Source organism: Melanostigma gelatinosum (assembly GCF_949748355.1).
Source record: "Melanostigma gelatinosum genome assembly, chromosome: 19".
NCBI classification, from domain to species: Eukaryota; Metazoa; Chordata; class Actinopteri; order Perciformes; family Zoarcidae; genus Melanostigma; species Melanostigma gelatinosum.
Window position 1 is genome coordinate 15,773,924 of NC_136652.1, and position 25,239 is coordinate 15,799,162.

Here is a 25,239-nt window from a genome sequence, read left to right on the forward strand (position 1 = left end):
ATAACAAATAATAATACAACTAATGCAGTTGTGCTTTTGGTCCATTTGTTGCTGGAAAAGCTGTTTAATGATTAATTTGGCCCCGACGGCATTCATGAGGGACGTTCAGAATTATCAAACTCACGTAAAACCCACAACAGGATGTTAGTTATATTAGTTGGTCCATGCTTACGAGGGTTATTCATCTGACTAAATGTGTGACGATGTAGAGCACATCAAAGCCTTTACTCTAACTGTACACGGTGTACTCAATGAGTTTAAGTGTAAACTTAAAGCACACTTTTTTCCCCCCAATTGGACTAAAACACAATTCCTGATATAAAATTGATATAATTAGCGATTTAAAAGACAGGAAAAAAAATAAGAGAATAATTTAGGTAAATGATCCCTCTGATGTGGCTTAATGAAAACAAACAGCTAGCTGCCAATTTATAATGGGCCATCTTTCATGTGAATGGACACAAAGACTTAAACCCCCACACATCTTATCCAGCAGCGCAATTGGAAATTCACAATTTTGGCCAAATTTTGAAGACTAAACAAAAAACCTGCCAACAAACCCTTCAGATATCTATGCACCCACTGGCACAGGTTGCCAATTAACATCATCTCGAAAGCGCTAATGGAATCTTGAGCGGTAATAAAGTAAATTAAATTAAAAGAGACCCTTGCATGATTGTTTGCTGTATTCAGGCCCATTAGGACCTCCAGTATTCTCATGGTAATCTAATGTTTTGGGGTTTTTTTGTGTTCTCATAATGAATTGTGTTTTTTCCCCTCCAGTGTTGTTCAGACATTTGTGTAGGTGCTGGCAGAGAAACAAAGACGTACATCGGCACCCTTTGTCCCCTGTGATTATTAAAGTAAACAGAAATACTGAAGGGGCGTCGCACACAGCTGCACACACTTGAGCCTGCGTTTGTGAAGTGGGAGAAAAGGGCCAAGCAACCCTGAAGACTTCGTCAGGGACCATCCCATTATTTGGCGCTTCTCAAGGGCCGAGTGGCCGGCCGGCCGATGAGGCTTTGAAGATCGGTCTTACGGCACAGAATTCATCTGCAGCAGAGAATTTCGAGGGAGCAAAATAAGAGTTGGCACGAGATAAAATGCTTCAGCCAAGACCGGCCGTGAAGACCTTCCCTGCCTCCGCCTTGTGCTTTGATTAGGACATCCATAGATTTTTGAGTTTGTTCTTCGAGGGTGAGCCTTACGGTGAAAAGTTCAGTTTCTCTCGTTGTGCTATTGCCATTGTTTGGTCTTCAGACATTTTCAGGAAACTTTTAAAATGCTCATCACGAGTTCCCAGAGCTCAACACGACACATTCAAATGTCTTGTGTTGTGCGAATAACGATATTCATGTAAAATCATACAAACTAAACGAAAGCAGGAAACTTAAGACTTTAAAGATTCATTGATGATCTAAATCATTAGCAATCAATGGATTAGTCACTTGATAGAAAAAGAGTCGACGTAATGTTTCAACTCCAGTAAACCATCGTTTGAAATACAGCATGTACAAAGTCTGTGAAGTAAATGCGCAAGACAGATTCAGTAAAGAAAACTCTTGAGTTGTTTAATGTTTAAAATTGTTTCTTTAAATAGATACAAGTATTTTTTTGTTTATATTTATATATATATATATTTTTTTTAGGATAGCGTAACGAAAATCTCAACATAAAAACCTGCTGCTGCCAAATTGTGCTTTTTGAACACGATTCCCAACATATTGAAGTGTTTTGTACAGTTTGAGAGTTTTTTTTTTTTTTAACTCAGAGCTCGTAGTAGTTTAATCAACATTTCAAGACTTTGATGGTCAAAGAATCTGCGAGTCAGTTTTAAAGCAAAAGCAAAATGATACAGGACACGGACGAATATGTTCCATACAAAAAGCCCGATGTCCCGGTCACCGGTTCCTTTTTCCTTGCTAGTAACAATTACCATCAGCAAACCAAGAAATTCTTTCTATCCCGTGTTAACATTAAAACATCTTGATTTAATTTGTGTGAGCGCCGCTTGGCCCGGCTGTGGGAAAAAGGGGCTAAAAGGGGGCAGCGACTAACGAGCAGGGGAGAAAGTCACGCAGCCAAATGCAGCCTGGAAAAGCCATTTACTTTTACGATTGCACGAATGTGACAAGGATGCAGTGAGTGTTCATCTACTGCCTCGTATTTTCATCTGAAGAGCTCACGGGTACAACAACAGGCCCATGTGCGAGTTATCTTCAACTTTTCAAGCCCACGTGCCAATTTCTGTCCTAAGACGTGTAACGTAAATGTGAGTAAATTCAAATGTAGCAAAAACAATAACCGACGGAAGATGGCGAGCAGTCTCGACAGATAATACCACGTATTTAAGCTCGATATGAGTGCGTCAACTCAACCTCGTTATACCCGAGAAGTCTGACATTCAAAGATTTTTTTTTACGACTTGTGCGTGTTTTGTGACATGGAGTTCGTTTTATGCAGCTTTAAATACGAGTAACGTGGCGCTAGAAACATCACATGTCCAGAAGCAGCACGCGGGGATCTTCCACCACCGCTTTGATCTTGCGTAGGAAAGTGACCGCTTCTCTGCCGTCAACCAGTCGGTGGTCGTACGTCAGCGCAATGTACATCATGGGCCGGATCTCAACCTGCAGAAGCAAAGAAGCAAGTTTGGAATTTGGAAAAGCAATCGATCCATATCAGTAGGTCAGATCATGGAAACAATGTTTCTGGCGTCTCCGGACACACAACGCTCACCTTGCCGTTGACGGCCATGGGTCGGTCGAAGATGCCGTGCATGCCCAGGATGGCAGACTGTGGCGGGTTGATGATGGGCGTGCCGAACATGGAGCCAAACACGCCACCGTTGCTGATGGTGAAGGTGCCTCCGTCCATGTCTTCAACAGCCAGCGTGTTGTTACGAGCCTGAGGCACACAACACAAACGGCTCTCTCATTAAGTAGATTAAGATATTGGTTTTTATCAAAATTGCATTGCAGTCTAAAATGACAAGTATCTGGGACACCGATTGCATCTTTTTACCTTTTCTCCCAACGCATTAATGGTTTTCTCAATGTCAGCGAAGTCCATGGTCTCCACGTTGCGGATCACCGGTACAACAAGCCCCTAAACAAACACAGGTGTATTCAATGTTACCCAGAATTCAGCAGCAACAGTTTTTAAAACACAAAAATGTAACGTTTTATCGGAGCAAAAGTCCTACCTTTGGAGTAGCCACAGCGACGCTAATGTCTACATAATCCCTGTAGACGATCTCTTTGGTTGAATCGTCAATAACTGCAGGAAAACAACAGGGAGAAAGTTTAGAAAAACACATAAAAACGAATACTTGGCCAAGTTTAATTTGAAGAAAAAAGATAAAAACAGTGGAAGTAAGCCGATGTCATCTTACCGGCATTGACAGCAGGTTGGTCAGTCAGAGCGTGAGCAGCAGCCTTCACAAACGCCGACATGAAACCCAGTTTGATGTTGTGCTTCTTTAAGAAAGCATCCTTATAGGTTTTCCTCATGTCCTGAATGTTGCTGAAGCATAATTGAGAAGGCGTTAGAGCATGCGTTCAGTGAGGAGACGCATTTTAATCTGTGGAGTCAAATACAGCCGATGACTGTAAATGAGACAGTGGCGTGAAAAATGTCACACTAACTGTGAGCCGGGTTGTTCAGTGCGGAGGCTTGTCGTCCTAACTGGCTAAAGTTCAGACAAATGTAAATACTGTGAAGAACGTCGGAACAATCCGTTGAGGAGCTGCAGCTCACCCCATGTCCACCTCATTGAAGGTGGTCAACATGGCGCAGGTGGTCTGAGCCTCCTTTAGCCTCTGGGCGATCCTCAACCTCATACGGTTCATCTTCACCTGGACAGAAGAACAAACTTCACTGTTTCCAATACTAATGTCATGAAAGAAAGAAAACATGCAACATAACAAGTGTGTCTGCAGCAGGTGTGTTACCCTGTTTTCTCCTCTCCCTGCTGATGTTACAGGAGCTGGTGCTGCAGCTGTGGGCTTGATGGCAGAAACTTGATGAAGGTGGAAAGACAGAATGTGACAATAAGAGCCAGACACAGTGCTGGTGGCCGACTCAGATACATCCTGCACAGTTATATTAAATAAATGCTTTCTGCAGAATGTGTGTTCATATGACAAAGAAAGGAACCACACCAGGTTTGGCTTGTGCAGCCTGTTGTGGCACTGGAGGCACTGGAGGCATTGCAGTGGGAGCTGAAGCTGGAGGAGGAGGTGGTGCTGCAGCCGGTGCCTCTGCTGCTGGGGAGGGAGCAGCTTTGGCAGGAACAGCTGTGGAAACACAAGTAAAATAATGACACATGTAGTACGAGTGTAATGATTCACAACATACACATCAAGTATCAAAAATGTACTGTTTTGGTAATGGTCCCGAGACTCGGGTATCACACCGGCTCCGCCTTGTTTACTTCAGTGATAGAATGATAACTAAGCTCACCTCCTTTCCGGAGTTTGAAGAGGGGCATCCCTGGTTCTACCCTTCCTCCATCGGGCACCAACAGTTCCTCAATTATACCAGCAGCTGGAGTGGGGACTTGTACCGAGGTCTGAAAGTAGTAAAGTAAAGTTAAGAAGGAATAAATAAATACCAGAGATGGTTTTAGGGTTGATGGTCTTTCTTGTTCATACCTTGTCAGTCTCAATTTCACACACCACTTCATCTTCATTCACCGAGTCGCCCACCGCTAAAACACAATCAATGAAAGCGCTTGGATTTGATTTTGCAGAAATATGATTACTTTAAACATATGGCTCATTGGTAATAGAATATATAACAGCAGCATTTTACCTGAGATAAGCTGACTCACCTTTCTCCCACCTCACATCCCCCTCTGAAACAGATTCTGCAAATGCCGGCGTTTTGACCGTGACAACCTCATCCCCTGTACAAAAGAAACCCCCAAAACAACCACTGCTTTAACAGAAACACAGTGGTCTTCAATGCATAATGTTGAGAAGTGTTGCAATACATACGGTGGACAGCAGATGTCTTGAAGTATCTGATGTGGAAGACATTTGCCGAGGATGGAAATTCACATCTAAATGTCAAAGGGAGAAAAAAACAGTTACTTGTATTTTTTGACAAATGCAATTATGCAAACCAAATTGTCGCGTTCAAACACACACAACAGAATGGGAGAAAGCACTTACGGTTGAGAATTCGTGTAAACTAGTTTGCTGCAGACGGGAAGGCCTTAAGAGGAAAAAAAGAAAGAAAGAAAATCAACAACTGCTTCTCTCGAGGCTGTAACATGAGGAGTTCTTTCAGAGCTGCAATTAACCACTTGTGGGATCCTAAGACGTTCGACAAGCATCACTTATTCTGCTTTGGATGATCCACTCATAAAGCTTGTTTATTCATGAGCAGTAAACACTAAAACCGCAGGTTTTAGATGTTGCATTACTGACGAGGTTCTCAAACCAAGCTGAAGGTCAAGTCTCCTTCATCAGAAGCACACTTACCTGAAACACTTCGTCGGACCAGCACATTATTTGCCTGAAAGGAAAAAAAAGGAAGGAAAAATCTGTTTCATAGCCTTTATTTATGTGTTGTTTGTGAATTTCTAATGGTTTTGGAAGCTTTCTAACTAATAAATAAATTCAACAGTAAATGAGGAACTTCCGTTGCCTCAACTTTCAGTGACACCACTGGATTCTCCAGCGCTGACTGTAAAGTTCACTGCCCTGCATGTTATGAGTCTGTGGGTATGTTGAGGGCAGGGCCTCGAGTGAAGAAGGTTGGTTCTGGCTGCTTTGTCTGATGTTTGTCTGATGGAGTCGCTTGTTACTCAAACCCTAAACCCGACTGAAGTGGGATCCTGGAGGAGGGTGGTGCAGTCAGAGATTAATCTTCTACAGTACATCGAAGCATGTACAGGCATGCAGCCATCACTTTTCTTGAGTTTTTGGTTTCTCAGACTCACGAACCAGCTGGTGTTGATCATGAACCATGAAGAGCAGAGAGTCCCGATGAACCACCAACATATTTAGTTTAATCCGGGGTTTTGTTTTCTTGCATTAACTTTTTCCAATCGGTTATGTTTGAGTAGTTTCCTTAACAAAAACTCTAGATGAATTATTTCACAAGACTTTCTTAAAAATCTTTTGTGCCATTAAAGACATGAGGTCATGCAATGATAATGAAAGTAACAGTATAACATAATCTTGCTGCAATAAATCATTCTCTAGAGATATATATACACATATATATATATATATATATAACGTTATATATACACAATATATAACTGCACCACACTAGGCACCTCTCTCCAGGACTCTTGACACAAGCATGGGCATTGTATGCTTGCAGATCTGTTGTTTTAGACTACATTACTTTTTGTCAAGTGTACTTAATAAACTGTCAACTGACTGTATTTCTAAACACCCCAATGCAGCACATAGTCCACTGGAGACACGAGCACAACAGCCTCCTTTGAAGTAGGCAAGACACACGAGTAAGCAACTACCGTGGGGATTATGTTTCAGCGTCACTACCTGTGGCTTAAAGCACTGAAGACACAGCTGAAACCTGAAGCTTGAGCACATGACATGTATGTCAAACATGACATGGGCTATTTCTGTCATGTCAGCTACACACGCCTCAGTCTTACAAACACGACACCATAACATGCTAGCATTAGCATCAAAGCCAGTTATAGAAAAAACAAAACAATGATGTAGCGTTAGCTTCTAGGGGGCACGAAACAAAGACCCCCCTTTCCAATAGTCAGAGTTATTGGGATAGTGTTGTCTTCTTCTTGAGGTCACTGTCAGTCTGACTGTCTGCCCTTGGTAACTTTGGCGAGGCCCTGCTTCACAATGCTAACGTTAGCATTCAGCTAATTAGCTGTATCTCGTTTTAATCAGCACCAAATCGTTTCAGAGTTAATACACCGGCTCAGTTAAGTTTCCGACATACCTGGCTCACCGCTGACAGAGAACGACCGAGCGTCCGGTATGCACATCTGGATCGCGATAACATAACGCTAGCTGTGTAGCTGTGTCCTCCTTAGCTCAATTTGACAGCGGTTGAAGGAGCGGTACGGAAGCTCGCTCCGAAGCGCGAGGGCGGTGCAGGTGGGACGAACCACTGCGGTTGGCCGGCGGGGGTGTGTGCGTCCTATAACATCGAGAATAGGGCGAAATAAAAGTACTTTTTCTTCAGATAACAAAATAAAAACATTCATGTAGCGGTAACATGACTGTACCATTGTCTGTATTAAGTAGTGATCATACTTTTAAAATTCTTTAGAATTAATTTCACAATAAACATCCATGGCACAACCACTATTTTGGAAAAAGGATAAATTAAATACAATTTGAATGTATTCTTCATATTGTCCCATTAGGAGTGGGTTGTGCGATTTAAACATGTTATTGTGTGCAGGTAGGATGGGATAGGTTGGCATATTTGACCACACCTCCTGTTTTTTCGGAGGGGCTCTCAGCTGGACCACGACAAATACTTGAGTCATTCCTCCTCCTGCAAGCTCCAGACCTGCAGCCTCCTCGGGTCCTTCTCGACAGGCAACAGGTGGGTTACATAAAAGGCTCCTGTAAGTAGATGTGCTTCTTATTTTGAGTTTTTACTCTCATATAAAACGAACCAAATAGTTCATATCAAAATGATCTTTCTTATCTGGGCAACATGTATTATTGTGGTTTCATTCTTTAAAATTGTACAGTTCACTTACTATTTTAAGTTAAATATTTTTACTTTATTATGATCCATGTGCAAGGCAATTAAGATATTTGTGCAACAACCAAAGTCTTCATTTGTTATTCCAGGAGGCAATTTCATTTTCAATTTCTTTCTGTTTTTTTTTTCCATCGCTCTTTTTTCTTCTTTATCCAACAAGCATGAATCCAAGTGTTTGGAGCAAAGGTATGTATTCTTCCAGCAGCATTTGCCTCGACGGCTACCCTGCAGAGCACGTCTCGTCTTTTCAACTGGACCCTGAGCTGTTAAATTCAGAATTTCCAGGTGTTTCTGTGTCCTTACACAAAGGCAGTGAGGACATAACAATGCCAGCGGAGAGTGCCTATTACAGCCACGATGATGCTGGTTCAAGTTTGATCTGTTCGAGCCATCTGGAGCTCAGTCCATCGAGAGACAACACCGCTTTACATTTACCCACGAGCATGCACTCATCTCCTGCATCCAGTTCTTGTGGTCACCATGAGTGGAACTTAAACAGTGGCCATCAAGCAAAGCGTGCCAGAGTAGAACATATCATCAAAGGCATGACCAGCTCTCCTGGTATGCGCTGCACAGATGTTATGGCGAATCAGCACGAGGAGTCAGACGGCATGCAGGAAAATGAAAGGACTCAAGATCGGGAGCTCGTGGATCGTGGATCTGGCTGTCAGATGACAAGAAAGCAGCTTGAGAGTCAGCATCAGCACCTGAGACAGCTCAGGACAAGTTTAAACCATGCGGGTGGAGTAACCGACATTGCAGACAGTAAATATCCAACCTGGAACAGTTCTCCTGAAACATCTCCAACATTTACAGATACATACAGTGAGTTCCAGAGCAGCTCAAGCAGAACATATCAAGGATGGAAGAAGGTGAAGCTGATGAACTACTTCCAGTCGAAGCCTGAGAGGATAAAGCTGATGGCCGATGTTTTGAAGCACGAACTGAGCAGAGCTGTCAGCAGGAGCGTTGACTCGATCTTTAGAAGCGTGCCACTTCTACAGACATCTCCGAATGACGAGGGGAAGGTAGAGACTGATATGTCTCTTCAGTCATCGGTTGGTAAAGATGAGACGCAAGAAGTCCCAGATGTTCAAACCGAAGCTCTGTCTCTGGTTGTGCAAAAGCCTCGGCTGGAAAGAGCCGACAAGTTCATCCTCCAGTCCAGATCAAGAGCTCCCCATCGCCCCAAACCTCTGGTCCCCTTCGGCCACGACTCGGCTCTGCATGAAGATCAGCCGCCAGAGAAGGATCACAACACTGGACATGCCCTCAGGTGCCCGCAAAAGGAATGCTCTGAAGTCAGTCGAGCAAAGTTTGAGACGTTTGACACGTGTTGGAACTCGGTCAGAGTGAGATCGAAGGTGAACTCCAGATCCGTCAGAAGCCCACAGACTCACACTGTGTCGGTGGGTCCCACGCTGGTGGAAAGCCCGTCTCATGTCAAGATTGAGTCCGATTGCCTGAGGAAGATCAACCTGTACATGCTGAATGTATCCTTTACAAGTTTTTATTCTGATGTCGTCTAATAATTGAAGTTTTTTATGTTTTATTGTGGCTTTAAGAAGCAATCAATAGACAGAAAATATTTCTTTCCAACAATACCGCTTCCTTCGAGGTCCAAATTACAACCCATTATGTCACAAACCTTTTCATCCCTCACAGGTATGTGCTATAAAATAAGTCTGCTCATCAACAAAAACATTTTTTTTTAAAAGACAGCAAGTTTGCACCTTACAGAATCCAATACGTACTCTTTGATCTTCCAAACTTGCAGAAAATAGCAGTCTCTCATTGAGCTGTGATGATTTCTTTGAGAGAACATGTATCCATCCTCATTGACAAAGAAAACGACCATTTCTTATGTCCCGGATGTGTGTTTTATCCTTAACACCGGTGCGTTTAGGAGGGTCTGACCACAAACCATCTGAAGAAAGCAAAGCACATGTTCTTCTACACCCGCTACCCGAGCTCTCTGGTACTGAAGATGTGTTTCTATGATGTGCAGGTGAGGAAATACTTGCAATATTCATCCACACATTTGTGTCATTTTAATAGATTATATTTACAAAACACGAGTTACTATTACCGTCAAAAATATACAGATGTGTAGCAATTATAACAATCTTGGAAAAGTTGCAGTATTTTGCATTCAAGCAGACATGTTTCCTGCCGTTTCTGAGAGAAAATCTTCTGTGGACGTTTATGTGCGGCATGTTTTATGATCCAAAACCAGTTTCTTTTCAAAATGCATCTTTGTCACCACAGAATAAAGAATGAGTTCCAGACCAGTGAATAGTTTTGGTTCTTTATTTGTCATTACAATCAAGCAATCAGATCAGGATTAAGAACTTTACGTCATAGCATTTCTGTAAAAACCCAAAATGTACAAACACAGCAACACATGAGATGTGCGAAAATAGAGTTGATTCATATTTGATTTTCTATATCGTGAAACAAGCTTAGCAGCGTCTCTCTCACATAAAGACACATTTATTAAATCAAATTCCACGTTGACCATCTCACTTACCTGTCTCTCCGTCTCGTCCTCAGTTCACGCGCTGCATCACCTCTCAGCTCATCAAGTGGTTCAGTAACTTCAGGGAGTTCTACTACATCCAGATGGAGAAGTTTGCCCGGCACGCTCTCATAGGAGTGGCTGACGTGAGGAGTCTGACTGTGGGCAGAGAATCAGAACTTTTCAGAGCTCTCAACATGCACTACAACAAAGCCAACGACTTCCAGGTAAACTGATGCTACACTATAATCCTTACTGGTGATACCTTACGTCAGTTATTTGTTTGTTTTTTTTGCTTTGGGAGCCTCCAGTGAGGTTGTTATTGTCTCATTTTGATGTTGAGTCCAACACACAATTTACTTTTGTTAGATGTGTGTGGCGCTTTATATTTCTCAACAGTCTCAAAGCATCACTTTTGAAATCGGTCGGATTCGCTGCATCTGCATATTTGTTTCGGGTAAAGATTATAATGGCTTTACAAGACTAAATCAATAGAATCATTTGCAGGTTATATAATGCACACATGTATAAAATGTGAATTGCTTCAGAAATGTTTGCTATTTATTGTAAGTACAGAGGTAAAACTAATTAAATTAAATTGAAGCTCCTGCACGTGTCAACACACGCTATTGGCTATAATAGATGCGTACAGATAATTCCCAGATGATGCACAGATGGACACACATGAAACAGGCTCATACTGTACACTGAGGAGGGCGGACGGTACAGAGAAAGCAGCTCAGGGAACCATGTGCTTTATGATCAGATACAATTATTTAGTTCGAAGTGCGAAAAGGCTCCGAAAGTTTAAATAAATGGTCTGGTTGAGCCACATTTTGATTATTTCACTTTCATCCAGTTTGTAACAACAGTGAACCCACGTGAATATTAATGAGGACAACCTACTGTAACTTCATGAAGCCGTAACAAGTTATTAAGTTTGTGAACACTGCAGAATATAGTCAGTGTATTCATGCTGTAACAAAAGGATTATGAGTCACTGATTCTTATTTTCTGCTTAATCTGAGAATTTATAACTGTTAAAAGTTTCCCTGTTTATATACATTAACCACATATTAACCAGCCTACACGTGTACTACTCCACAGTGACACATATTTAATATAGAGTAACTTAGCTTTCATACTAATTCTACTAACTAGTACAACTCCTATCCCATCATAACCCAGCAGTGAGAAGTGTGACTGAAGATGCGTTTCAGAAGAAGTAAAGGGAACTAAACACTTAATAAGATCTTTAAATGAGGATTTGCTGCAAAAATGATAATTAACATTTCTGAATTTCATAATTTATAAGTGTGAAAGGCATCATGATGAACACAGCTGATCAACACATGTAATAAGACGTGCAGACTATAATGCAAAACTCAGCCTCTTAAGTAAAGATGCATTCTGTGAAGTCTGTGCTACAATGCGTATTTTGTGCTTTCTGGCGCAAACGTTTTTAATATTTACGAATTTGTGCTTTTCTCCCCCTTCATTAAAAAAAAAAGAAAAGAAGCAAAATGCTTAGACTTTTAGTAAGGATTCAGTTGAACACAGCTTTAAATGGTTAAACTGGGTTTCTGCAGGGTGGAGGTTACATTTAAGACCTTTTTAATACCACTCAAAATGCAATTTAATACCAGTTTCACGATCATACTGGCTAGTGTATGAAAGCATGAAAAAAAATAAATATATATATATATATTTTCTCCTACTGAGTGACGGAGACACTTCTGGTTTCTTCTCATGAAACACAAGTAATGAGGTTAGCTGAGTAAAACTGTTTTGATATGATTTTTTCTTGTTACGGTGTTTCCCTGTTTGGACAGATTACACACATGAACACACCCAGTGATGTCGAGTGCGAGAGCGGAAATCAAACATCCCTTTCAGATGCAATATATCACAACACATCAGACAGCAGTGAAGATTCTGTAGTTCTTAGAAGTGGTGGTGCTAAAAACTAAAAGTTTGCCTTGAGTTAGAGAAAAGGCCTCAACAAACTGTAGGACATTTGCCTTCTAGATTCTAACAAAGTGTGCAAAGCTGCACATTGCATATCCAAAATAGAAAGGGTTCATCCTCTGGGAAGCACAGATGTGCACACAAGATTTCATGGTAGATGTATTTATTAGATTCTGATATTTGTACAAAGTGAGCCTTTTGACCAAATAATGGTGAGGAAAGAGGTCACGGGGTCTTTTATACGGAAGCATTTGGTGGACTAAATTAAAATGTAATCTCACAATAACATTTTAATGTGCATTAATTGGACTGAAATTCAAATTCAACAAAGCAATTTGCATTATAAGTAGCTATGCTCATTTACTGACAATATTAATTAAAAAATGGAAAAGCCATTTGACAATTCTACGCCTCATGATCATTTCCATAAAAAAAATTAAAATGGAAACAGATTATCCCATTTTAATTTCAATTGTGACCAAGATGATGCATCTGTCAATGCAAAATTAAATCAAAATGTATATGTTGCATTCCTATTTTTTGAAATAACATTTGAATATTGTCAATCATAAAGCTGTTGGACTTTTCCATTTTCATGTCAGAGGATGCCAATGCTAGCAGGGAAAATGCAAATCTCATTATAGAATTTTAATTTTGACCCATTTAATAATTACGAGAGAAATGAAAATGCTATGAGTTCAGTTTTTCATTAATCAATCAATTTACGCCACCAAATGCTTCCATAAATGGCTTTAATACTAATTTAATATGCCTTAAATATATAAAGCTTTAAACAGCTTTTAAGAACTGACAATTGCAGACGTATCCCAAATAGTCAACAATTAAATCAAGAAAATTATTAACAATTTTAGGCTATTTTAGATTTTCTTTCCTAAAAGTGAGCAGAACTGTTCCAAACCACACCGATGCAGCGTCCCTTCGTGTCATTAAGGTCTTTGACGATGGACTGAATTTTGAGATTGATTTTTAACTTGGCAACATAATACTGCTTACCAGCTCGTATTGTTATTCAACAATGTTACAGTCCGAACATACATTTGTGAAGGTATTCAGGAATATGAAAAATACAGAAAAGTAAAAAAAAAAAAAAGCAGTCAGGTGTCGCTGATGTGTGTTGATCAACAGAACTGGTTTAATATTGTTCTCAATCAACCGTCGTGCCTTTGCCATGTTTCACCTCGTTACTTACCTTGATTTTCCGAGCCTGATTCTAAACATGTGAAAACGGTTTGTGTGTAAAAGGCCGTAACGTTTCTAATCTTCTGTGGATTCACAGGTCCCCGATAGATTCTTGGAGGTTGCCGAGATTACATTGAGAGAATTTTACGTTGCCGTTTCAATGGGAAGAGATTGCGATCCATCTTGGAAGAAAGCAATCTACAAAGTGATCTGTAAACTGGACAGTGACGCTCCAGCTGAATTCAAAAGTCATCCCTCTGGATGAGAACCAACCGGACGACATCATGTGCCACAGTGGTTACTGTCACAATGTGGACTCACTCGTACTGATGAAGCACAGGACATGTTGTAAAATAGAACAGTGACGAGCATGCCCGCACATATCCACTCTCCACACATATGGCAGGCTGATGTCTGAGTTTATGCTTCACTGGCTTGTTGCAGCATGAGGTCGTTTGACAGCATTTATATTTTTGCTATATCAACCATGTTATATAGCAAAAACAGTTTGTATTGTACAACTATTTAATCTGTGATTATCTTCAAGTGAAACACATTCTGTTTTTTAAGAAGCATTCTTCTTTATTAAGCAGTAAAGAAAAGGTCCACGCCACACCAGGAGAAGAAAAAAATGATTTAATATTCAGCAGAGCTCATATGTATGTACAGGACAAAATGAAAATTACAAGTATGTTAAAATAACAGTAGATGTCTCTCATCCGCTCCTTACAAACTGTGGTTAAAATATCAGCCTCACTTCCATACTCACCATCAAGATGCATCAGCCACTTTCTAAAGGGTTCACTGTGGCTGGCTGTCCACGGGCAAATCAAACGTCTTCGTCAGTGGATCTGTGTGCTCGGTCATAACTGAGGATCCTCGTCTTCAGTAACAGCGTTAGAAATCCATGTGAAAATTCTCATGAGTTAAAATTCTCGAGGATTTGCTTCACAAGTGCACAAAATTTGTGAATGTAAAATGTATCTTAAAGACTGAATACGTCGGCTTCCATATTGACCATGATGTCGTCACTCACTGAGACTGAATTAGGTTTTCTTTCAATACCGATAAGTGTGCACATAAGCATTTGAAAACTCAACAGCAATATAACTACACCTCTGTGTCATATTTTCATTTCAACTAACTTGCTGTGAGAAGTCAAACAGGCAGGTCTTTACATATTAAGTGTGCCAATGTATTGAGACAGTATTGAGCTCAGCAGTCAGAAGACATTTTGTATAAAACAACCAGCTGTTAAGCTTGTTGAAGTTTAACTGACTTCTGAGACAGACAACAATAAAAGCAATTAATGTGCCGTGTTCTTCCTCACTTAAATACATATTATGGTTAATTGTGAGCTTTGATAATGTGCATTAGTGGTGATCAGATAGTAATCAGCTGAACGTGTTACAGGTAACCTATGTATATCTCGTCTTTGAATGTAAACACGTGTTAAAACAATGACAAAAACTCAAATGAGACAAAAATAAAATACTGTTGTGGTCATGAAAAGCCACTGTGGGCTGACTTACTTTGTTGTTGACAACCTTAAGTTAATTTAAAATTACACTTAAAAGGTTAAAAACAGAGGTGGTTTTCAGTCCTACAATCATGCATTCACATTACACTTCATATTCAAGCCACAAGTTGAGGTGAAATTGGCAGCTCTCTCTGCAATTACCTCATAGTATTTCTTTTTAAATGATTTAAACAAATAAAAAGACAAGGAGAGAACGGCACATACACCATCATGAGACTGGGATGCAACTCAGAGGTGTAAAACGGTTAAGGGGTGCGATAGAGTTGCACTGAAATTTGCAAAGATGTTGGGAATACATTCAACGAACCATTTCTTCTTACTTCTATTTTCCTAATTTAATCATACATGGTGATAAACCTGATAACAGTCAGTCTTAAAACACAGGGGCTAAACAAGTGATGTCAGGCGGATGTAAATAGTTATTCACAGGCCCCAATGATTCATTTACAGCACATTCTGCTTCAAAAACTCTTCGGCCCTCTTGTTCATCAAGATAATGCAAGAAACACTCCCGCAGGTTGGTGATTTTGTGAATGTTTTATTGTGTTTTTTTTCAAGTATACATGGATCAAAAAAACATGACTACAGGTAAACGGTACATAAAGCATGAAGAGTATAAAACGGCAAGAATCACGGAATACATGACCAGAAGAAGTTACTACCTACAAATTGATCAGCGAATAACCAGAGTTCCTGTTTAAAAACGAGAATGAAAAAAAAACTATACTGCATCTTTATCAATGAAATAACTAAGAATCTGATAACCATTGGTGGTATAGATGAGTCTATTGTTTCACCACAAGTAAGCTTCAGTGTTTTCACATTCTGGAAACCTGCAGAAAGAAAAAGAGATCATTGATAATTTGGCCAAAGCTAGATGTGTTTGTGATCAAGTTGAACTTTTATGCGTTTAACTTATGTGATAACTAGGAAAATACATTCCTAATAAACTTAGGTTTTGTAAATTCAGTTACATTCAGGCATTGTGGTAACATATTATGTAGAACAAAGTTACAACTGTGTTCCTATCACTATAAAAGGCATTACAGCTGTAAAACATACATGCCCGCAAACTTAGTGAGGTTTCTCCCTCGGCATTTTATTCACCATTTATTGCGATTAAGCTAAGAAATGTAAAGACAAGCTTTTTAGAAGAATCAGCTTGCTGAAAAAAAGGTGAGATGAGACCGTTCCATTCACTTACATTAAAGAAACTATAAAGCACATTTTCAATACAGGACATGTAATAAGAAAAGGCCTTAAACATGTCCTCATCAAGTCATTAAAGGTTAAATATGTATTTTCAAAACACCGATATGACGACTTCTTACTTTTAACAGCTATCGGTAACGTCTACAGCCATCCTAACAACATGATACAAAGGAGTAACATACTGTACATACCTTTCAATGGAGGGAGAAAAGGGGGATCTTTAGAAATACTTGGTACGGTTGAGAGCTCTTTGTGCCAGCTGCCCGCTCTCATCAGTTATTCTCTCCCAGTCCGTTTGACCCACCACAAAGCCGATAGCACGCTTTCGATCGGCTTCCTTCTGCTCCTCGAGATCAGCCCAACGGACCTTGACAAAGCAACCGCGGTTTTGCGTTATGACCAGGAAGTGGATGACAGGGCATCATTTAACATAAATCTGTTACATTATTCAACATCATAAAACAACCTGGACTAGCTGGATCTTTACAATTCATATTTTTCCTCATTGGCAAACTAATTCATGTTGAGAAGACCAAAGCAACAGCTGTGCAGCAGATATTTACCCGTTTCTTTCCTGGTTCAGACATGCGCGTGGCATAGTCGTCTGGCAGCTGAAGGTAGTCCTCCACGTGCTCCATGACTTCCCGTTTCCTCTTCCCACCGCTCCCCAGACCGTCCAACTTGTCTGTATAAATGGAAGATCACTGTAGTGATCAGTTCTCCTCCCCCATGAACACTTTAACTCCATCATCCGAACATCAATTTGTCCACAAAAAGCCAACGAGTCAGCATCATCTGATTTAGCAATGTCCTCCTTCACACTCACATAAAGTGCAATCACATCAACACTATACTACTTTTCCTCCTCATTTGACTGGCTTGGGATTCGTAGAAATTATAACCATGTTTACATTCATATGCATGTTTTGGTTTTTATATGCAGAACCTCTTCTTTTCATTCTCTTTGTAGATTTACCCGGACATTAAAGACATGTTTTCTTCAGGGGAAAACGAAAAGTGGACTTCAAATTGAAGCATCTGTCAATCAATACATTAATAGTTTATCATCAGCCTTTTACTCATAAAATGAAGACTAACAAAGGGGAACACCTACCAAGTTTCGCCTCCGACGTGTCCATCTCCCATTTGCTTTTTGGAATGTAGCCCTATATTTTATAAAGAAACACTACAATGGTTAAACATCTGGGTGACTGACAGAGGGAGAGGGAGAGAGAAAACAGGGGGCGGCTGAAAAGAGAGCAGACTGGTTGATCAGAAGTGGAAAGACAACAGAAACTACTGAAGGATGAGACTGCGTGAGGACTTATCGGATTAAGACATAATGTAACAGTAGCATGCAAATATTGACATCTGGCAAGTTGAGAGAAACTACTGTGTTGAGACTAAGCCTTTGTTCTACATGCAACAAAAAAGAAGAAGAAAGAATGGATAATAGGTGTGCTCTGCTTTGGAGAACACAAAGTGCTTTCCTTCATAAAAAGATCATCAAGCAAACCTCTCTCTGCTCTCAGAAGATAAAAAAGCAAAACAAGCACTTCAGCCTCTCGTCATGTAGTTTGTCTGTGTGAGCTAATGATCATGTTATTTACACAGTTTACATTACAAACAACAATACGCCTCATGTACGAGTTTGCAGTGCTGCTGCACAAACTTTGACATGAATATTAACTAAACATGTAAATGTTCCTGTTTTTTTGACATAGCATTACTTCTCCCTCACCAATCCTCACCTATCAAATCATACTGATGCTATTTGGCTGGCTAGCACTAGCCAGTTCCTAAGTAAAGACACACCCCTGTATTCTTGTGACCCTCGAAAGACCTAATTGAAGCTGAAAAGTGACATTTGGGGGATGATATTGTCAACACAGTAATTTTTTCTCTTTTTTTTTAAAGGAACTTACAATATATTCAAAATAAGTGCAATTACACCTCGCAGGATAATTTGTTCATCTTGGAGGAAGAGCAACACATCATGAGCAGCGTGTGAGTGTCTGGCTGTGTGTACCGACTGTACATCACTTAAAGAGAGGACATCGTTTCTCGCCAGCTGAGATGATGTTCATTTAACGTGCTTAACAGCGAAACCCTGCCAAAACCACTAACCAGAGCAATATGACGGATAAACAGGCCTCTGCAACACATTATGAAATGTCAAGTCGTTTAAATTTGCTTTGATTTTTCACTGCCACAGGTTTTTGTCCCTACATACCATTTTTCCTCTTTCTGTAAAGAACACTGGATCTAAAAATCTGTTCACAGACGAGAGTTTTTGGTAAGTTGCTGATTTCCCCATTAGATATGTATTCGAAAATATACATTTTTATGCATTTATTTGTTGTTTTATATTTGTGACATTTGTTTTTGTGCCGTGTTATTTTATGATTTGGGTTTCTCAGGATGTAATTTACATCCGTGTGAATGTGTATTTTTGTACCCTTTTTAAATTTGGTTTAAAACTTCTTCTGATTAGACCTCTGCTCAGGTTTAAGATGGGTGAAGCTTTAGTAGGATGTCAACGCCCACTCAGTCCTGACAGAAGTCTGATTAAGCACAGGAAGGGAAAACTCACTGTTCTCGATTAGACGGGTGGACATTTGGTGGGTAGGACCTTTAAGGAGTCAGTCATTTTATTTGGCATATTTAAGGCGCTTATTATAATTTATTTGGAACAATATTGAAAGTGGGGCTGCACGGTGGTGTAGCGGCTAGCACTGTCACCTCACAGCAAGAGGGGCCCGGTTCGATCCCGGGTGGTCCTTCTGTGTGGAGTTTGCACGTTCTCCCCGTGGCAGCGTGGGTTCTCTCCGGCTTCCTCTCACAGTCCAAAGACATGCAGCTTAGGTTATTTGGAGACTCGAAATTGCCCGTAGGTGTGAATGTGAGCGTGAATAAACTGGCGACCTGTCCAGGGTGTACCCTGCCTTCGCCCAATAAGCGGTTTGGAAAATGGAATGGAATATTGAAAGTGTGTAAAATGATGGTCAATATACCCTTGACATAGGACGACAAACCAAAACATGAATGATGACGATAAGCTGCTGAAAAGTCAACTTGCAGCAGGATCTCAGTTTTAATCCAAGTTCAGGCGCTCTGGATTCCAGAGTTTAACGTACAAACCAAAGGTTGATGATGAAAGCTGATAAAAAGCAGGCAACCTGTTGCTCCACAAGATAACAGACTCAAAGGTCTGTTCAGGTTATTGAGTAATATATCATACACATAGATGACAGACTTTTTACTTTCAGGATGAATATCTGTGTGGACACACTGAGTAGCACCACTTCACCGTTGGATGTAGTCGCAGGTGCAAACAAGATCTGACCACATCCAACTGTGATGTCAGGTGAGGTAAATTAAAATAGCTCAAATGTAGTTCTATGTGTAACTTATCACATGTATTCATTGTTTTTTGCCAAAGGGCTGATGGATACTAACGTAACAAAAAAAACCTTCCCCGACTTTCTTGCTTGCCTATGACAGCCGGCGGAGTGATTTTAAATTAAGTGTTGCTTCATAACGTTAGCAAATAAAGTATTATGCAAACGGCAAGCTAGCCAATTTAACAGCCAGGCCGGCCCCGGGAGTGTGGATGAATTAACTGACGTTATCTACTCAAGTATTTTTGCTACATTAGCTAGCTAGCAATTTGTCCGCGTTAGCAAACAAGCACATGTTAGCTAACATTAGCCAGCTTAAGCCACAATATCACGATATATATCATATGAGTGGACTCTGTTGTGGTGGGTATAAATAAAATATAGGAACATTATTCAAAGTAACATCATCATTAATATTATTGTAATTAAGTTTCTTGCATTTTATTAAAATGCAGGTCATTCAATTTGGTTTTTGCCGATGCTCGTGCATACAGAGTGTGAGCAACAGGATGCTGACTGTTCACGTCACAGTCACAGGTGTCATTAATAACAATCTATTGATGTTTTGAAAGTTACACACAGAACCTTAAACGGTGGAATGGTGGTGCTAAAGCAGGGTAAGATGGTGCAGCACCACAGAAATACTATTTAAAATGTATGTGAATCAAGACAATAATAATCTGATTTACTAATTGAATGTTACGCAGCTGGTCTTCAGTAATGTAACAACTGCCTCACTGATGGTTTAAAAACAATTCACTATGTTCTGAACAGGCAAGTTAAAAACTAACAATAAAAAACTACATTTTGGAGCATAAAACAGCAAAAAATATCACAATATTAAGTCCAGCACGGAACAATGGGAAATGTGGGCCATTGCTACCACATGCTGGCTAGAGCGGCGCTCTGCTTCCAGCAACATCCAGAGAGCTCGCTTTCCACTCAGCTGGTTGGAGCTCGAAGCGCATAAAAATAGGTTAAATCCTTTAACTGTAGACGCCATTATTTTTTAAAAGAAAAGGATAATCCTACAAACATGAGGCTACTATCTTGTTAAAATTCATAAAACCCTGACCCATGCATTACTACAGCCCTCTCTGTTCCGACGGTTACAGAATGTGGATGAACATATTATTGGGCATCTACCCTGCAGTAACACACGTATTGTTGAAAAATAGCTGGGCAGACAGCTGGCAGCACAGAGTAAAATGAGAGCGTATCTGTAGACGAATACAAAAACACTTCTGGCAGCCTCCGGTCTAGACACACATGGGCCAGACATGATGGAATGTCACATATTTTTAACGTGTCGCAATATAGGGGGAATATTTGGGAAACAGTCCACACCTAGAGAAACCAAATATATTGGGGACTCCCCTTGTGCTCAAGGAAACAGATAGCCCCATTAGGTGAAGTGGTTTATGCCACTGGATAAAGTTGTTCTGGAGATATCAGTGAAGCTTTCAAATGTAACCTATGCTTTCTTATTGTGACTGAAATGAGCCATATTGTACATGATTTGATTTTGCTCATCTAAAGCATCAATATAAATGTTGTCTTTCTGTCTATTTACACATTTGTAAAATTGTGGAGAGGTTTTTCACAGTTAAATCAATGCTGATGATGATGTAGCAATTGCAGTATCTTTATCATTGTATCATATATCAAAGAATGACCAACACGTCTCTAAAACAGACATTCAACTTTGTTGTGTTCATTGACCATACCTACACTTTGTTCTACAACAAATTCTATCTCAAACTTCACAGTGGACTTTTACAAACATTTTGTTTACACAAACTACAGTCATGTAAAGGTCAACTTGTGAAATCTGTTTTTTTAAAGCTTGTAAATAATAAGGCATATAATAAACAGTCCATGCAGAACCTGAGTAAGTGATCTCTCATCAGTGGATATCGTGCTCGTGCTGTACCATGCTAACAGATGGTGCTTCACGGCACTGCATGAACCATAATGGGATGAATCTCTTGATTTTTATATTTCTTCTGCTTCTTTGTCTCCACCAACTCCTGAATGAAAACTGTCTCTTTGGATGCTAAATTCTCCGCCATGTTCACTAGCTAGTTGTCAACTGTGTGTGATGTTTGCTGCTGAGCAGGTAGCACACAGTGGGTTATGAGAACAGCAGATTTGGTTGATCACTACAAAGGACTCCACATCTTTTTGCATTGACATGTGATACACAATTATAGTATTGATAATAGCTGCTTCAAGGTAAAGCAGATTTGTTGTTAGGCCTTTGATTATTAGGTAACTGTGCTATTGAGGCCAGTTGCATATTGTTTCTGCAGATCCTTTTATCTTCCTAATGAAACCACTTAAATGGTCACAAATGAATTAACTTTTCCCACGCTGTCCACTTTGGTCCCAAGCGTTGTGTACTCCGTGTGGAGACAATCCCCCTGAAGGTTGTACCGTAGGAAACATTTAAATTGTGAAGCTTTCAAAATGTGTTTCTTCAGCTTTAAAGATTTCATCAAAATGACACAAGAAGAGAATCTTTCACTGAAACCTGGTGGATATTAGAAAGTCCATCACTCAGATTTTATCAACATCAATTTTTTAAAACGTTTTTAAAAAGTTTGTTAAAATTTCACCAGAGTAGTTGTACAACATCTTTAGAGCTGGATAAATAATCACATTATCTGCTTTAAAAATCGGAGCCCCAAAACAATCTTATTATAAATGCGTCTGTAAACCTTTTCCTTGATGTCAAAGGCAATATTTACCTCAGCTTATTAAAATTAATTTGGCATATGATTAAATATAATTCATGTTTTCTTTAAAATCACAGAATTTAGAAAAATGTGGCGTTTTCATAATTAAAATTAATTAGAAATGTGTTACCCATGAGTATGTTTCACACATGATTTAATAAACACGTATTTTTTCAACTGGATTTTTGGATTTAAAATAAATTTATGTCTTTTAATAAAAGAAAAAGTTTTGTCTTTCCTTGAATGGAAATCTAAACTCGGCAGAATGGTCCAGAGTCATCGACAATGATGGAGCAGAAAGCTTTGGAACACTTTGCTTGATGGTGGTACTTTAACAAAAATATTAAAGAATTTTAAAACGTTTTTGTAAAACCCTTGAAGTGAAGATGAAAATTGAACTGCTTAACAACGAAATCGACTAAACTAAAACTAACCAGGAGGCCTTGAAATTGCTTCCCTTTGTTAATAGACTATTGCACCCATCGTTTCATTTCAGGACAGATTCCCTACAGTGTTTTAACTGTCTATCTCTCTCCCTTATATTTTCTTATAATTTCGCTGTTCTGCTCTGGTCTTCCTCGTGAATCTGAAATTTACTACATAATAAATCTAATTACTAGATAGGCCTTATGTGGAAGATGGGAATACAAATAAGTGGAAATGACTGTGGAAGTTATGTGGCTATAGATTGAAGCTTTTCATGTCCTACCAGATCACCCTCTTCTTCCTCCTCTCTCTTCAGCTCCTTGGGCTCGTCATCAGGATTGAAGTCTTCCATTTCAACCTAAAACCACAAGCACACGTTAGTTCAGCTCAGCTACTGAAGAAAAGGACAATAATATTATAAGACGCGTCAAGTCTTGAAGATCTCACCTCCTCTATAGCAGCGTCCTGAAGCAGGGACCGGACATCCAAGCGCACCATGTGACGTGGCGAAGTCTCCCAGTTGTTGGACATCTGTGGACAGAATGCTCCATTAAGAAGTATATTGTACATGTATGAGCTTTATTGGACACTCCACTTATTACAAATGTATCTGAGACAGAAGGTACATATTACAGACCTTCAATATATCCTTAAGAGTGCGCCCATGGACATTTCTCTTCGCACATGTCTGAGTGTCCGCAGTGATTTCAGCAAGATACACCTTGAAATAAGAAAAAACAAACCTCTTTAGCACAGGGCCGATAGGAACAAAAACTGTTTTGTTTTTTTCGGAGACATTCATAAACACAACTCACCTCAAAGCCTTTTGTTTTGGCTGCGCTCCAGAACTGATCAAAATGTTTAACCCTGTCATTAACAGTGTCTAAAATGATGAAGGGGAAAAAGCCGTCATCCAGAGTTTTCTTAAATGTTTTAAGCATGCTGTTCCGGTAGGTATCTTCCATCTCTGGCTCATACTCGTACTCAAGAACCTGCGACAGATTTTTGTATTGTATTACATCGTTTATAATGTTCACAATAATAATTGGAATACATCTGCCAGTTACTGCTGAATTTGATTTCCAACAGCAGTGCTTTAGCACTCACCTTGTTTTTGACCCGTCTCCCCGTGTCTGGATCTTTTTCTACTTTCTCAACCTCAGTCATGAAATAATCGTCCAAAACAAGAACTCTCGGAGGTGCACCGCCACAATCGACTTCCTTATCCTTAATAACATCAACACAATTAAAAAGCTAAGTTTTTATGTTTCAATTTGATTTGTTCCAAAAGCAAATATTTGTCAAGTCAAAAGAGGACATACAAACAGGCTCTATGAGTATACATTACATTATAATTACAGGATGATTTGCTGGTAGGACACCACTCACCCGTATGAGCTTTGCAACATGACCTTTTCCGCTTCCTGGAAGCCCTCTCATTATGATGACAATCTGTTAAAATGCATCACATTTATGAGCACTTAATGTTATACAACTAAAAAAAGTGATATTGTTACATCAAGAAACATTGCAGAGTAATAAGTACCCTTTCAGGACGAGATGATCTGCCAGGTGGTTTGAGGATATCGTCAACATTCTTGATTTCTGGTTTCCTCTCGACTCGTGGGGGTGGCTGAGGTGGAGGTGGGAGGGGTGGTGCAGCGGGAGGCCCTCTGTCTTCTGGATAACTTCTTCTTTCTACTGTATGATATTTTTGCAATTCAAACATTTCTCTAAATGGCATTATTTCTTTCCCGTTGTAGATTTACTTCAAGTAATTGGGAAATTAACTTGTGATTTAAGTGTGAAGTGAAATTCTACCAAACAAAGCTGAAGTACGCGACTACACGTCTGTAAACAGATGTGGGATTGAACATACCGTAAGGTGAGGAGCTGTGGCCGTAACGTTCAGGCCCACTGCGATCGAGTCCGGTGCGCTCGTATGGAGGTCTATCATAGCCAGGTCTCCCATAATGTTCATCTCGATCGCGACTGTCACTTCTCTCCCTCTCTCGAAGATCCCGCTCTCTGTCCCTGTACGCCGAGCGCGAAGGAGGTGCCAGTGGAGATCTACACAGAGGAGGAGCGTTGTCAAGATTTGCTTCGTCGACAGAATTCTTTGATTCAAACTGGCACACACTGACGACTGATCACAATGTATTGACACAATGTGACATTGTACCTTTCATCAACCATGGACTGTGTGCTTGATCCAAAAACAGACAAATAGAAAACAATATTACATATGTACAGAAGCAGCACGCTACCCTACAGTTAGGAAAAAAGGAGTCAGAGCTACTGAGTAAATACCATACCTGTCATCTCTATCTCGTGGGAGATATCGCTCCCTCTCATATCTGTCTCTTTCATATTCAGGTGGCAGCTTTTCTCTGTATGATTCCCTCTCTCGGCTGTACTCCCGGCGGTCCATATACGGGTCTGATCGTCTTTCGAAATATGGGTCTCTGCTGTTAGGATCTCTGGGACCAAGAGGTTCTAGGACAA

At 40.0% G+C, this 25,239-nt stretch overlaps 1 protein-coding gene across 1 annotated transcript in view; it reads right to left on the reverse strand.

Moving 5' to 3' along the window:
- Positions 1–1,561: 1,561 nt before the first annotated feature.
- The window catches only part of ylpm1 (YLP motif containing 1), a 33,525-nt gene continuing 9,847 nt past the window's right edge, over positions 1,562–25,239 (reverse strand). Inside the window, exons 9-37 of the mRNA XM_079291204.1 lie at positions 25,050–25,230; positions 24,917–24,940; positions 24,614–24,804; positions 24,281–24,435; positions 24,124–24,186; positions 23,842–23,961; positions 23,550–23,726; positions 23,372–23,455; positions 23,182–23,265; positions 23,018–23,092; positions 17,284–17,335; positions 16,733–16,854; positions 16,394–16,536; positions 10,302–10,408; positions 6,952–7,040; positions 5,493–5,526; positions 5,181–5,223; positions 5,004–5,068; positions 4,838–4,912; positions 4,659–4,714; positions 4,468–4,576; positions 4,167–4,301; positions 3,957–4,024; positions 3,763–3,860; positions 3,398–3,528; positions 3,209–3,282; positions 3,028–3,111; positions 2,743–2,910; positions 1,562–2,633 (exon numbers count right to left, since the gene is read on the reverse strand). Coding sequence (XP_079147330.1) covers positions 2,499–2,633; positions 2,743–2,910; positions 3,028–3,111; positions 3,209–3,282; positions 3,398–3,528; positions 3,763–3,860; positions 3,957–4,024; positions 4,167–4,301; positions 4,468–4,576; positions 4,659–4,714; positions 4,838–4,912; positions 5,004–5,068; positions 5,181–5,223; positions 5,493–5,526; positions 6,952–7,040; positions 10,302–10,408; positions 16,394–16,536; positions 16,733–16,854; positions 17,284–17,335; positions 23,018–23,092; positions 23,182–23,265; positions 23,372–23,455; positions 23,550–23,726; positions 23,842–23,961; positions 24,124–24,186; positions 24,281–24,435; positions 24,614–24,804; positions 24,917–24,940; positions 25,050–25,230 — 2,942 coding nt within the window. The 3' untranslated portion in view covers positions 1,562–2,498. The remainder of the gene's footprint in view (positions 2,634–2,742; positions 2,911–3,027; positions 3,112–3,208; positions 3,283–3,397; positions 3,529–3,762; positions 3,861–3,956; positions 4,025–4,166; positions 4,302–4,467; positions 4,577–4,658; positions 4,715–4,837; positions 4,913–5,003; positions 5,069–5,180; positions 5,224–5,492; positions 5,527–6,951; positions 7,041–10,301; positions 10,409–16,393; positions 16,537–16,732; positions 16,855–17,283; positions 17,336–23,017; positions 23,093–23,181; positions 23,266–23,371; positions 23,456–23,549; positions 23,727–23,841; positions 23,962–24,123; positions 24,187–24,280; positions 24,436–24,613; positions 24,805–24,916; positions 24,941–25,049; positions 25,231–25,239) is intronic.